Source organism: Salvelinus fontinalis, chromosome 6 (assembly GCF_029448725.1).
Source record: "Salvelinus fontinalis isolate EN_2023a chromosome 6, ASM2944872v1, whole genome shotgun sequence".
Classification (NCBI taxonomy): Eukaryota; Metazoa; Chordata; class Actinopteri; order Salmoniformes; family Salmonidae; genus Salvelinus; species Salvelinus fontinalis.
Genome location: NC_074670.1, coordinates 38,235,820 through 38,250,347, shown reverse-complemented (window position 1 = coordinate 38,250,347; position 14,528 = coordinate 38,235,820). Strand labels below are relative to the sequence as shown.

General features: G+C 45.3%; 1 protein-coding gene across 2 annotated transcripts in view; it reads right to left on the bottom strand.

Annotated features, from left to right (window-relative positions):
• The window catches only part of LOC129857793 (ubiquitin carboxyl-terminal hydrolase 45-like), a 44,138-nt gene that overhangs the window by 13,399 nt on the left and 16,211 nt on the right, over window positions 1–14,528 (bottom strand). For both annotated transcript variants that reach the window (XM_055926368.1, XM_055926369.1), the window contains exons 6-8: window positions 5,440–5,591; window positions 3,811–3,906; window positions 3,376–3,506 (exon numbers count right to left, since the gene is read on the bottom strand). In XM_055926368.1, coding sequence (XP_055782343.1) covers window positions 3,376–3,506; window positions 3,811–3,906; window positions 5,440–5,591 — 379 coding nt within the window. The remainder of the gene's footprint in view (window positions 1–3,375; window positions 3,507–3,810; window positions 3,907–5,439; window positions 5,592–14,528) is intronic.

The window sequence follows — 14,528 nt, the reverse complement described above, 5'->3', positions numbered from 1 at the left end:
GCATGTAAAAAACAACATCTATAACATAAAAATCAACACTTATCTGACTTACAGAACACCCTGCCTCATATGTAATCACATTCACAGGGTCACGGTGCAACATGCAATCAACTATGAAAGACATTCCTTCTAATAAGTCTAGGCCTATTTCTTAACAACGTCTCGCTCTTCTGCCATACCCACATTATCGAATGCAGCTTTTTTCCCCCACCTCCCTACATTTATGAGTGTATTGAATCTTTTCAAATCAAATCACATTTTATTGGTCACATACACATGGTTAGCAGATGTTAATGCGAGTGTAGCGAAATGCTTGTGCTTCTAGTTCCAACAGTGCAGTAATATCTAACAAGTAATCTAATCATTCCCAACAACTACCTAATACACACAAATCTGACAAGTAATCTAACAATTCCCCAACAACTACCTAATACACACAAATCTAAAGGGGTGAATGAGAATATGTACATATAAGTATATGGATGAGCGATGGCCGAGCGGCATAGGCAGGGTGCAGTAGATGGTATAAGATACAGTATATACATGTGATATGAGTAATGTAAGATATGTAAACAATATTAAAGTGGCATTACTTAAAGTGGCATTGTTTAAAGTGACTAGTGATCCATTTCTTAGTGTCCAGTGATTGGGTCTCAATGTAGGCAGCAGCCTCTCTGAGTTAGCGATTGCTGTTTAGCAGTCTGATGGCCTTGAGATGGAAGCTGTTTCTCAATCTCTCGGTCTCAGCTTTGATGCACATGTAGACTATTCCTCACAAGGACAGACAAAAAGCGTGATACGTAACATCAGAAATACAATGAATGCCTTGCATAGGCAGCTGGAGGTCTGTGGACATGATTTATATCAGGCATTGTGAGACCAGCTGAATGTGACCTTCCTTGCGAGAACGCCTGCTCTTCAACGCTTCAGCGGCAGGAGATCTGCCATGCATGTTCAGACCTGTGTGGCCATGTGCCTTTGTGTGGCTGCCTGCTCATTGTTGAACCCTGCTATTTTCCTACTGCGTTGGACTTACACACAGGTTGGTAAAAAAAAATTGCCTACAAGTCATGAAAGAAGGTCAGTTAGTGTGTACGCGCGTTCGCAGAGTGCATTTGTGCAAGTGTGTGCGTGTATTATTTCATAACTGAACGCTAGTGTAAGGAAAAAGGGAGGTAAAAGTGTTCCTGTGTAAGCATAGGCAAGATTCTCTAGATGAAACTTTAATGACTGCCCAAAGTCATATGACAATTTTTTTATTTTTTTTAATCAGAATAAATTGGAGAGCTTTTTCCCTCTCGTGCGCCATACACACATCCCCCACCACCGCAGCATAGGCCTAGCGGTGGGTCTGGGTACAAGCCGAGACTCTCACTGGCACCAGAAACAGTGTGTGTGGTGTTGACCCTCCAAACCACTGGGACTGGCGCTGGTCCGAGCCTGACTCGTCCAGCTGGCACAGGGGGCCTGGCGTTGGGTATAGTGGCGCAACCAGAAGAGCAGGCCAGACAGGGAGTGACTCAGCTGGTCAAGGCTGAACACAACAACACACTAGGCTCAATCTGTCTTAAATACCAAAGAAAAACACACACACACACACTGTGGGGTCCTACACAAGTAGCCAGTTTAACCAACCAGTGTGTTGTAAAGCACTAGGGTGCACATTCTCAGGTCAGGGCCGGCAACACGCCACTGAGCTAGGAGACCTCGGGTAATAAAGACGAGGATTGGACATGCACACAGCCTAGTGTGTATATGGCTTTAGACATCCCGAAGGTCAACACGCGGCAGGAGAAATATCATTATCAGCATCAGGAGAATGTTCCTGTATAGAGGAGCTACTCTTGACCCTTGCCCCACTGACATGCAGTTACAGACAGAATGAGGAGAGAGATGTAGAGCTTGTTTGCGAAGGACGGGAGAGCGATGGCAAATCATATGTGTGGGTAAAAACATGCGATGAGGTGTGTGGCACGTGCACTTGTATGTGTCGAGTGAATGTGTGCATGGAAGAAGGGTTTGAATAAAGGCATGGGTCTGTGTAATGCGCAAGGGAGCGTGAGGAAGGGCATGAAATGAGGTCTACTGGGTGAATGTGTGTTGTGTACGTGCATGCTGTGCCTATGTGTATGCCCGGCTGAGTGCATACGCAATGCAGGGTGAGGTGGTACCAGGTGAGGGGTGGCATTGCTCTCACACACACACACACACACACACCTGGGCAGATAAAAGCCCGGGTACCGGGACACACCAGAGGCACCCAGGCGGCCAACCGTCTCCGCGCTCCAGCCACCCGAACGTTCCCCATCCCACCCAGACACGGCCAACTGTACAGAGCCTGGTCCTACCTAACCCAACAGGCCCCACACACTACAGCCAGCCTGGGCCAAACCAGCCGTTCACCATGTTCCAACAACAAGAGCCAACCAACCATTCACCACACGTTCAAAGAGAGACCTAACCAACCGTTCAGCATGTTCAAAGGTGACCGTGTTCATAAGCGTTCACCATGAAACTGGGAGGGCTGGCCGGGCCAGCCACTCAGCCGGTTTACTATCCTCAAGTTCAAACACGAACACAGGTGGTGCGGCGTGTTAAAGAGAACAAGGACATGCCATGCTGTTTTGATTGCAGCTGGAAGCAGATCGCATCAGAGCCATTTTGTGCAGTGAGGTCTACGGTTTGTTCTGTGTGGAGTGCGTTGGTGTTAATGGTTTAGTGTTGAGCAGCGTTAGGGAGCAGGGTGGACTGAAGACTGGATGGACCCGGTGATGGTAGGGTCCAGCAGGTTGAGACAACCTCTTCTCTGAAGTGGTCGCCATGGCAGCTTGACAACAGGGCAGGTAAGAGCTGTGGCCTCTGCCTGTACTGTTTGGTTGACTGTTGTCACGGCAATGGAGAAGTGCCAGACCAGTTGGGCCACACATACCTCTAACCTAGGGAGCAGGGCAGCTTGTCTGCATATGAGGCTGTGTGTCTAACATTGATGCATCGTCGACGCCGCAACCACAGCACAATGTTTCTACAATGTTGCGCAGTGGTGATTCCATCAATCAAGTAAGGAATTGATGGTAACAAAAACTATTGATATCTCTTGGTGATCAAGTTTGTCATTAGTACACAATTAAATAGAATATAACTATGAAAGCTTTAGCCAACCTTTTACAGGTCTGTAGTGCCTCCTCTGGCAACCTACAGGACAGCCCTCATATGCTCTTTTTATTCAAAATCTTTTAGCATGGACCAGCACAGGAAGCAGGTTAAGTCCACACCCATGCCTATACAATAGCCTATACTGGGTTACGGCACCATCAACACTAATGCTGTAAGACGGCCGACACATAAAATAAAGATTCATGCAGAACATAGTCTTACTTCTGGCAGAGCTGGTTGAAAAGGATCTTGGGGTTGACAGGGCCCTTCCCAGACTCCTTCATGCTGTGTAGGAAGAGGAACATGGACGAGGTCAGGGGCTCTGGGCTGGGCAGAGTCACCATCAATGCCCCCTGAAGGACAACCCCAGGAAAGGAGAGAGTGAGCGAGAGAACATATGAGTGTTAGACAAGGCATGTATTTCATACAGAGTGTTGCACTACCATGGAAAGCCTGAAGGGGCTTGACTGCATTCTACAGATGACTGGAGACGTGGGGGGCTACAACATGACTCAAGGCATATTTACGATAGCCTGTTATGCTAATAATAAAAAGAACCACCCATATAGACAGTAATAAGTGACTTCCTGTGCCATGTACAGTATAAGACTATAGTGGTGGACTGGACTATACCAAGCACATGAGCGTGGAACGTACCACATTTGACTCGGCAGGGGGGCAGATCTTCAGCTTGTGTCCCTTCTCCTTCACATCCTGTATCAGGTCGTTCAGCATGTGAGTCTGGGACAGATTCTGATGGACAGAAATCAGCCATTATTAACCCATTACCGTTAATTTAGTCATCATCGTTTTTCACCTGCATGGACAGGACAGAATCATTTCTTATCAGTAAGAAGAATCATGAATTAACATCTTCCTGCACTTCTTCCTTTTTATTTCATCATCCCTTCACAAAAAATAATAAAAAACATTAAAATATTACAAATGCAAAAAAAAAGATTGGTAAAACTGGAAAGTCTACAATTGAAAACATCTCGATTAATTCTGAGAAACTGGCGGGTGTTAGCCTAAATATCATTACGCTAAAAAAGCCCTTTCCAAAGAAACGATGAGCTGTGACTGAAACACAGAAGGGATTGCCCAGAGCCACCATTGTCCCATCATATTACTGCATCATCTCTTTCTTCCCTTTCAAACGACAGTTGTTTTGTCACATCCTGGCAATGAAGACAGTTGCTATGGAAAAGACACAATGGCTTCAGCAGTGTGAGCTTTTTCTCTGACAATTATGTTGTTTCACCAGCAAAATTGCAATTTTGAAGGAGCCAATGAGAATAGAAAGAGAGAGAGAAAAAAACATGTAAAGGAAGAATGTTCGGTCTGGTTTCAATCACGAGAGAGCTCCAGGTGATTAACAAAATGGCGGAAAACGGGAAGGGAATGTAAGTTTCAATTCCCCAAGACCAGACAGACAACACACACTGGAACATAGAGAACGTGTTCCATACCAGTCCTATTCTCCTGTGGATAGAAGTCACACATACGCATATAAAATACCCGTGTACTACATATGCATAACTTGTTCTTGCCTATACTGCTGTATTGTAAAGACATTTATACAAGCCTTTCATGTGATGTTGATTTTAAAAACAAATTCTTATTTACAATGACGGCCTACACCGGCCAAACCCGGACGACGCTGGGCCAATTGTGCGCCGCCCTGTGGGACTCCCAATCACAGCCGGTTGTGATACAGCCTGGATTCGAACCAGGGTGTCTGTAGTGACGCCTCAAGCACTGAAATGCTGCACCACTCGGGAGCCCCAGGCTGGTATGTTATGGTATTTTACTGTAGGGAGGAGCAGCACTTGACATGCCAGTTTGACCAGCCGCCATGTTTACAGTACACTGTTCCCTAGACCAGGGTTGTTGAGGGAGAGAAAATGTTGCAGGTTTAAAGCTTATTTCCAGCAATTCTACACATTTTGTCATGAGGTGCAGAGAACATTTTGCAGGTTTAAAGCTAATTTTCTTGCAATTCTATACATTTCGCCATGTCTAATGTTTATTCATGTGATATTTGAGTGACTCAAACATTACAAAAATATCTACGGGCTAACAAACCGAGCAACAAAAATGTTAGCTGACATGGGCTAGTTGATCTGGACATTACTGACAAGTTATAAATAGTACTCTAAGGTATGCAATGACCTTTATTACACCAGTGGGAAAGACTCTCTTCGACATGACCTTATCCCTACGGTTGCATTTCATAAACAGCCTCATCAATGTTTACGGTATACAAACCACTCATAATGACCGCACCTGCATAACTGCGTTAAAGAAGCAGGTGTTTCCTAGGTTGTTGATGCCTTTGACAGGGACCAGTGTGCTGTTGTAGACCGGACTCTTCCCTCTGGACTGGTCTGCATAGTCGCTGGGCTCCTCTCTAAGCTTGATCATTTTCGATGTTGTTCCTGCAAGGCACAACAAGGAAAAGTTGTTTTACTCCTATATACAAAGGTTTTTGACATTTTCAACTGTAGATTAGAGTTGGACGCGAGCACTCGATTCATGGTTTTGTATTCGATTGCTAATGAGTACTTGACATTTTCAAATGCAAGTGTTAAACAGGTGAAATGTACAGTGCATTCGGAAAGTATTCAGACCCCTTGACTTTTTCCACATTTTGTTACATTACAGCCTTATTCTAAAATGTATTAAATAGTTTCCCCCCTCATCAATCTACACACAATACCCCATAATGACAAATCAAAAACGGGGGTTTTCAGAAATGTTTGCTAATATCACATTTACATAAGTATTCAGACCCTTTACTCAGTACTTTGTTGAAGCACCTTTGGCAGCGATTACAGCCTCGAGTCTTCTTGGGTATGACGCTACAAGCTTGGCATACCTGTATTTGGGGAGTTTCTCCCATTCTCCTCTACAGATTCTCTCAAGCTATGTCAGGTTGGATGGGGAGCGTCGCTACACAGCTATTTTCAGGTCTCTCCAGAGATGTTCAAATCGAGTTAAAGGCCGGGCTCTGGCTGGGGCACTCAAGGACATTCAGAGACTTGCCCTGAAGCCACTCTTGCGTTGTCTTGGCTGTGTGTTTAGGGTCGCTGTCCAATTGGAAGGTGAACCTTCACCCCAGTCTGAGGTCCTGAGCATTCTGGAGTAGGTTTTCATCAAGGATCTCTCTGTACTTTGCTCCGTTCATCTTTCCCTCGATCCTGACAAGTCTCCCGCAGAATGATGTTGCCACCACCATGCTTCACCGTAGGGATGGTGCCAGGTTTCCTCCAGACGTGACGTTTGGCATTTAGGCCAAAGAGTTCAATCTTGGTTTTATCAGACCAGAAAATCTGGTTTCTCATGGTCCTTTAGTTGCCTTTTGGCAAACTCAAAGCGTGCTGTCATGTGCCTTTTACTGAGGAGTGGCTTCCATCTGGCCACTCTACCATAAAAGGCCTGATTGGTGGATTGCTGCAGAGATGGTTGTCCTTCTGGAAAGTTCTCCCATCTCCACAGAGGAACTCTGGAGCTCTGTCAGAGTGATCATCGGCTTCTTGATCACCTCCCTGACCAAGGCCCTTCTCACCCGATTGCTCAGTTTGGTGGGGAGGCCAGCTCTAGGAAGAGTCTTGGTGGTTCCAAGCTTCTTGCATTTAAGAATGATGGAGGCCACTGTGTTCTTGGGGACCTTCAATGCTGCAGACATTTTTTTGTTACCCTTCCCCAGATCTGTTCTTCGACACAAGCCTGTCTCGGAGCTCTACGGACAATTCCTTCGACCTCGTGGCTTTGTTTTTTAATGAGGGATTTAAAAAAATAATAATATTGAATAAGGCTGTAACGTAACATGTGGAAAAAGTCAAGGGGTGTGAATACTTTCCGAATGCACTGTATATGCACTGACTAATGTTTTAGCTAAGATGCGCTTACTGTTCGTTTAGTATGTCAAGTGCAGTGAAAATGTGATACGTTTTTTTCCCCCGCATGGTGTCACCTTGCAAGAGAGTTTGTCTGTATCGATGTAGCTTGGTGCAGCAAAGGCATTTTGAAACTTCACATACGAACAAAGTTCTCCGAGGTCGCCAGAGAAAAAACAACACCTAAAGTGTCTCTCAATCTCCTGTGAGACCAGAGCCTAATAGTTTGTTCAGGGAGACAGGGGTTGCATTCAACCCATTATGTGCTGGGGTAGCTTCTTAGTGGGGGCCGGTCCCGGTCCCAGCAGCACACAGACACACACACACCGGAGCAAACTGCAAACATAGTCTTCTGCAGTGGAAGTGGGTTAAAGTGCGGGAGGCCAGGGCTGCAGCTGGAAGGAGCGATGGGCCATATGGGAGAGAGCAGATGACAGCTGGAGAAGTTTCCGCTGTTTAGGGAGAGACGGCTCTCTGGTCCAGCTGTTACTCCTCCATGACCGTCCCAACTCAGCAAGGAGGGAGGCAGTCGTCAGTGCAGAGCAGGCCAGCAGGGACAAGCACAGAGGGATTATAGTTGGGGAGTAGTCAGGAGGCTGACAGCTCTGTGCACTAGTCTAACACTCAAAGCATGGGGTGTGGCTGGCTGAGACAAACTAAGTACATCTCTCTACAAAATTCTTACCTACAAAAAGAGGGGGATGGAATGCTAAGAAACACTTTAGGAAAGTCAGGAACCTTTCTCACTGAAACACAGTGCAAATCGGGCCCCTAAGAGGCGAAAGAGTGATAAGATACTTCTTCTTGACACATCTGACATCATTAAGTATACATGGTTGTCTTGATGAAATCAATCACAAAAACACACGCAGAAGATACTTTTGGTCATGTAGTGTATGTGGAGACCTGCTCGTTAAACATCTCATTCTAAAATCATGTGCATTAATATGTAGTTGGTCGTCCCTTTGCTGATATAACAGCTTCCACTCTTCTGGGAAGGCCTTTCACTAGATGCTGCGGGGACTTGCTTCCATTCAGCCAAAAGACCATTAGTGAGTTTGGAAACTGATGTGAGTTTGGAAACTGATTCATCCCAAAGGTGTTCGATGGAGTTGAGGTCAGGGCTCTATGCAAGTCAATCAAGTTCTTCCACAACGATCTCGACAAACCATTTCTGTACGAACCTCGCTTTATGCACGGGGACATTGTCATGCTGAAACAGCAAAGGGCCTTCCCCAAACTGTTGCCACAAAGTTGGATGCACAGAATAATCTATAATGTAATTTTATGCTGTAGCATAAATATTTCCCATCAATGGAACTAAGGGGCCTAGCCCGAACCATGAAAAACAGCCCCAGACCATTATTCCTCCTCCACCAAACTTTACAGTTGGCACCATGCATTCAGGCAGGTAGCGTTCTCCTGGCATCCAATGGCAGCAAGCTTTACACCACTCCAGGCAACACTTCGCATTGTGCATGGTGTGTGGCTGCTCGGCCATGGAAACTCCTTTCATGAAGCTCCCAATGAACAGTTATTGTGCGGACATTGCTTTCAGAGGCAGTTTGGAACTTGGTAGTGAGTGTTGAAACAGAGGACAGACGCACTACGCTCTTCTGCATTCGGCGGTCTCGTTCTGTCAGCTTGTGAGGCCTACCGCTTCGCGGCTGAGCCATTGCTGCTCCTATATGTTTCCACTTCTCAACAACAGCACTAACAGTTGACAGTTCTAGCAAGGCAGAAATCTGCCGAATTGACTTATTGGAAAGGTGAAATCATACGACAGTGCGGCGTTGAAAGTAACTGAGCACTTCAGGGAAGGCCGTTCTACTGCCAATGTTCGTCTATGGAGATTGCATGGCTGTGCGCCTGATTTTATACACCTGTCATGCTAGGACCTAGTACAAACGTTACAGGCCATCCTTTCCTATTCTGTTGTCATTAGTGTCATTTGTGAAGGGAGAGACAAGTGCTGTTCCGTCACATTAGGCATTAATGAACAAAACAAGTGAGAGGACCCAAGGCTGTTGAGATGAGAGAAAGCACCCTTTGTGCCTGTTTGCCTTCCTGCCCCTCCCCCCTCCCCTAACCCATAACTCACACCACTTACACAATTTATCCCTCCTCTTTCATGCTCCGGGAGACAGCAAGCTGCTTAACCGTAAATTAACGCACACTTCTCATGTGTACCTTAATCAGTGTTACACGACTACCAGAGAGGGGAAAAGGTGGGTGGCCATGCCTTTGTCAGTCTCTCTCTGTTGATTTGAAATTTTCTAAATGGGAATACATGAGAAATGTGATCATCTTAGGTCCTCAATGTCAGTATGTGACATTATCTTTATGACTATAATTATATGACATTGTTATTATTTGGGTGACAGGATACGGGGCTACCTGCAGTACCTACCTATTTCATCATATAAATGGTATCAAATGGAGATTGCCATAGCTGCATGTACCATAAGTAAACCAAACCAGCATGTGCTTGGTTAGAGGAGGTTAAGCTACCTTGAGGACTTAGGATCATGTATTCTGGTATCTGTCAACAGCACTTCCAGACAGACGGCTCAGTTAGCAGTGGACCCCTTGCTGCTGCCCTGATCCCCAAGCCAATGAGGCCAGTCCGCTTCTGGCTCTGACCCAGCATGACAAGGCCAAGGTGAGAGAGACATGGACAAAATTATCCTTAACCCAAAGTTTTCATTGTGAAAACAACCGACCCTCCTGCCCACCCTTTCTCTCCTCAAAAAACAAAAATAGGCCTTGCACATGCTCCCTGATGAAATGCTCCCTGCGATTCTCATGATTCTATATGTATTGCGATTCGATACTGTGATTTTATTGCGATTTGATGTTCCAAACATATTGCTCACTATACAGAATATGTCTGCTGCAGAGGGACAAGAGAGACCATGAGAAAATTAGTTTTGATCAGTCAAGGAAATAAGTACTGAAAACATGTTGGCTCACTTTAAAAAGATGGAGACCAAGCTATAGGATGAAACATGTTGGCGCAGGTACAGCCGACTAGCGCTAGCTACCGCTACCAAGTATAAATGTATTTTACAAATGTATACTTAGTCAAATATCAATATAATATCATGATTCCCCCCCCATCACTACAATTGAGTATGACCCAGTTTGTAAACCCATAACAGAGATCAGGACAAGTGTGTAACTATGGCAGGCTGAGGATGTGGACGGTCTCCCAGAATCAGTTAGTGATCCAGCTAAAACATCGACTGAGAATGTCAATCATCAAATATTGATGATAATTACTCGGATTTATGGCATATGGATGTTCTTTGCCTGGCACTGTGATGGTCTCTGTGACCAAGCGGGGCAGGGTTCCGCCTTGGGACCATTGAATAGAGTGTTGGTCCAACCCAGTCCAGCCAAAAGCATCTGCCCCTCCAGCCGCCACACTGGAAACATCTGGAGGTCTGTCTGTCTGGAACTAAACAGACATCAGGGAGGGGCCCATATGGCCACACTACACAACACATTGCAAACAAGTGTGGACAGTGTAGTTCCTGGTAGAATGAGAGAACAAGTTAGAGAAATACGATACGTTTTTTTCTGGAATCTGTAAGCGATGGGGAATATGTGACGAGATGGGTATGTAGCTTTGTGAGAATGTACCTGTTTATACAAGTGTGTGTGTGTGTGTGTGTGTGAGAGAGAGAGTATTCCGACCGGCTCCTTGGCTAAAGAGAGAGGGGAAAACTGGACGGAATGGGAATGCCAATGGACACATTCTTCATCTGGGACCGCCACTGAAGGTAAACAATGTTCAGGGAGCCATCTGCCAGGGACCCAGGAAGGGGGTGCAACGAGCACAAGCATATGGAAAAGCATATTTTTCCTCCCCCTGCAGCAGTCGGGGAAGGCAAAATGTCAGCATGCGCTGCGTCCACGCTTGACTGTGCCGCGCTCGGCACCACCACCTGGCCCTCCTTGCTCAGCCACCGAATATGGGCAGCAGTGACACTGTGGAGCTTGTCCCCAGGGCAGACTAAACGATCACGATCCCTGTCTGCCCCCCTCCTGCTGACTCTCTCAACTCCCAGCTCTTTTTCACACAAGTGAGAGAAAAAAAATGGCTATTGTTTGCTTTCTTTATGATTTTTTTATTTTATTTTTAATCTACAAAAAACTTGAAAGGAATTGGACCAGAAAGCAGGCAAGCCTGAATGTTGCATTCATATTGACGTTTCATTTATATCGGAATTTGTGGACACAAGCTACTATCGCAAAAATTCAATAGCGCAAGTCCATCATTTAATGCACGGAATACATGAAACTACAGTTGGACACACCGTGCGCTGTGCTGTCACTAGATGCCAAAAAGGATTTTGACAGGCTCAAATGGCAGTATTGTTGGCGGATTTAAGGAAATTTGGTTTGGGAAAGCATTTTATGGATATGGTTCGTACGCTAAACCTTTTGCCATGATGTCTACAAATGACATACAATAAAGTCCATTTCCTATTTTTCGTGGATGTAGACAAGGCGACAGCTTATCCCCAACATTCATTCTCTCTCTAGAGCCGCATTTGAGGCAGAATGCAATTGCTTCTCCTATACCGATTAAATCATCATCTCATATCTCTATACACGTATGATATCCTCTTAGATATGATAGATATTGAGAATTCAATCTCATATTTATTATCCACATTTGAAGACTACAAATTGATGTCAGGATATAAATCAGCATTAAATGTTGATCAATGAAACAGCCAAGAAAGTTTCACTTCACTCAACAAATCCTGTTAAAACCCAGTCCACTTATTTGGGCATTAAAGCTGCAATATTTAACTTTTTATGGCGACCCGGCCAAATTCACATAGAAATGTGTGTTATAGATCTGTTCTATGTGCGCTATTTCTATGCTTCCCGTTCTTAAGTTTTGTTTTTGCGTCTTTTACTTTCGGTTTTGTACACCACATCCAAACAGATGAAAATACAATAGTTATGGTTATTGGAATATATATTTCACAGTGGTTTAGATGGTACAATAATCCTCTACACTATACTTGCTTGTTTTGTCACAAACTGAAACCTCTTTTGTAAATGTTCAGTTTCAGTTACTACAACGACAGAAATGTGGGAATTGCATAACCAAATGTTTATATTTACCACCAGTTTTTCCAGTTACGCCTACTTAGATCATGGTTCGATCAGTCTACATCAGTCTCTCGGAGAACTATTGAGGAGGTACTCGTTTTTCCTATTAGATTACAAGATGTGTTATTTTCTGGTATAGCTATTAAGAAATGCATGTTATATTATGGTCCCATTATCTCCAATACAAAATATAATTTCAGGAGGGTTGAGAAGTGAATAGGTGGTAACTGGAAGAGGCATCTCCATACCCCTCTGTGGCATAACCAGGCTGTTACTTCAGGTACTAAAGCATTTGAGTCAAGTCTGGTCTGCAAAAGGGGTTGATAATCTAGGGGAAATACATGTATTGAACTCAAATCAAATATTATTAGTCACATGCGCCGAATACAACAGGTGTAGACCTTACAGTGAAATCCTTACTTACGAGCCCCTAACAACAACGCAGTTTAAAAAATACGGATAAGAATAAGAAATAAAAGTAAGAAGTAATTAAAGAGCAGCAGTAAAATAACAATAGCGAGACTATACACGTGGGGGTACCGGTACAGTATCAATGTACGGGGGCACCGGTTAGTTGAAGTAATATGTACATGTAGGTAGAGTTAATTAAAGTGACTAAATGCATAGATGACAACAGAGTGGCAGTGGTGTGGAGAGGGGAGAGGGGCAATGCAAATAGTCTGGGTAGCCATTTGATTAGCTGTTCAGGAGTCTTATGGCTTTGGGTTAGAAGTTGTTTAGAAGCCTCTTGGACCTAGACTTGGTGCTCCGGTACTGCTTGCTATGCGGTAGCAGAGAGAACAGACTAGGGTGGCTGGAGTCTGGCAATTTTTAGGGCCTTCCTCTGACACCGCCTGGTATAGAGGTCCTGGATGGCAGGAAGCTTGGCCCCAGTGATGTACTGGACCGTTCGCACTACCCTCTTTAGTGCCTTATGGTCAGATGTCGAGCAGTTGCCATACTAGGCGGTGATGCAACCGGTCAGGATGCTCTCGATGGTGCAGCTGTATAACCTTTTGAGGATCTGAGGACCCATGCCAAATCTTTTCTGTCTCCTGAGGGGGAATAGGTTCTGTCGTGCCCTCTTCACGACTGTCTTGGTGTGCTTGGACCATGTTAGTTTGTTGGTGATGTGGATACCAAGGATCTTGAAGCTCTCAACCTGCTCCACTACAGCCCCGTCGATGAGAATGGGGGCGTGCTCAATCCACTTTTTCCTATAGTCCACAATCATCTCCTTTATCTTGATCACGTTGAGGGAGAGGTTGTTGTCCTTGCACCACATGGCCAGGTCTCTGACCTCCTCCCTATATGCGGTCTCGTCGTTGTCGGTGATCAGTTCTACCACTGTTGTGTCATTGGCAAACTTATTGATGGTGTTGGAGTCATGCCTGGCTGTGCAGTCATCAGAGCACAGGAGGGGCCCCTGTGTTGAGGATCAGCGTGGCAGATGTGTTGTTACCTTCCCTTGCCACCTGGGGGCAGCCCATCAGGAAGTCCAGGATCCAGTTGCAGAGGGAGGTGTTTAGTCCCAGGGTCCTTAGCTTATTGATGAGCTTTGAGGGCACTATGGTGTTGAACGCTAAACTGTAGTCTATGAATAGCATTCTCACAAAGGTGTTCCTTTTGTCCAGGTGGGAAAGGGCAGTATGGAGTGCAATAGAGATTGCATCATCTGTTGGGGCGGTATGCAAATTGGAGTGTGTCTACGGTTTCTGGGATAATGTTGTTGATGTGAGCCATGATCAGACTTTCAAAGCACTTCATGGCTACAGACGTGAGTGCTACGGGTCAGTAGTCATTTAGGCAGGTTACTTTAGTGTTCATGGGCACAGGCACTATGGTGGTCTGCTTAAAACATGTTGGTATTACAGACTCAGACAGGGAGACGTTGAAAATATCAGTGAAGACACTTGCCAGTTGGTCACAGTACACGTCCTGGTAATCCGTCTGGACCTGCGACCTTGTGAATCTTGACCTGTTAAAAGGTCTTACATCGGCTGCGGAGAGCGTGATCCCATAGTCTTCCGGAACAGCTGGTCTCATGCATGTTTCAGTGCCATTTGCCTCGAAGTGAGCATAGAAGTAGTTTAGTTCGTCTGGTTCGCTCGTGTCACTGGGCAGCTCTTGGCTGTGCTTCCCTTTGTAGTCTGTAATGGTTTGCAAGCCCTGCCACATCCGACCAGCGTCAGAGCCGGTGTAGTACGAATCGATCTTAGTCCTGTATTGACGCTTTGCCTGTTTGATGGTTCATCGGAGGGCATAGCGGGATTTCTTATTAGCTTCCGGGTTAGAGTCCCGCTCCTTGAAAGCGGCAGCTCTAGCCTTTAGCTCAGTGCGGAT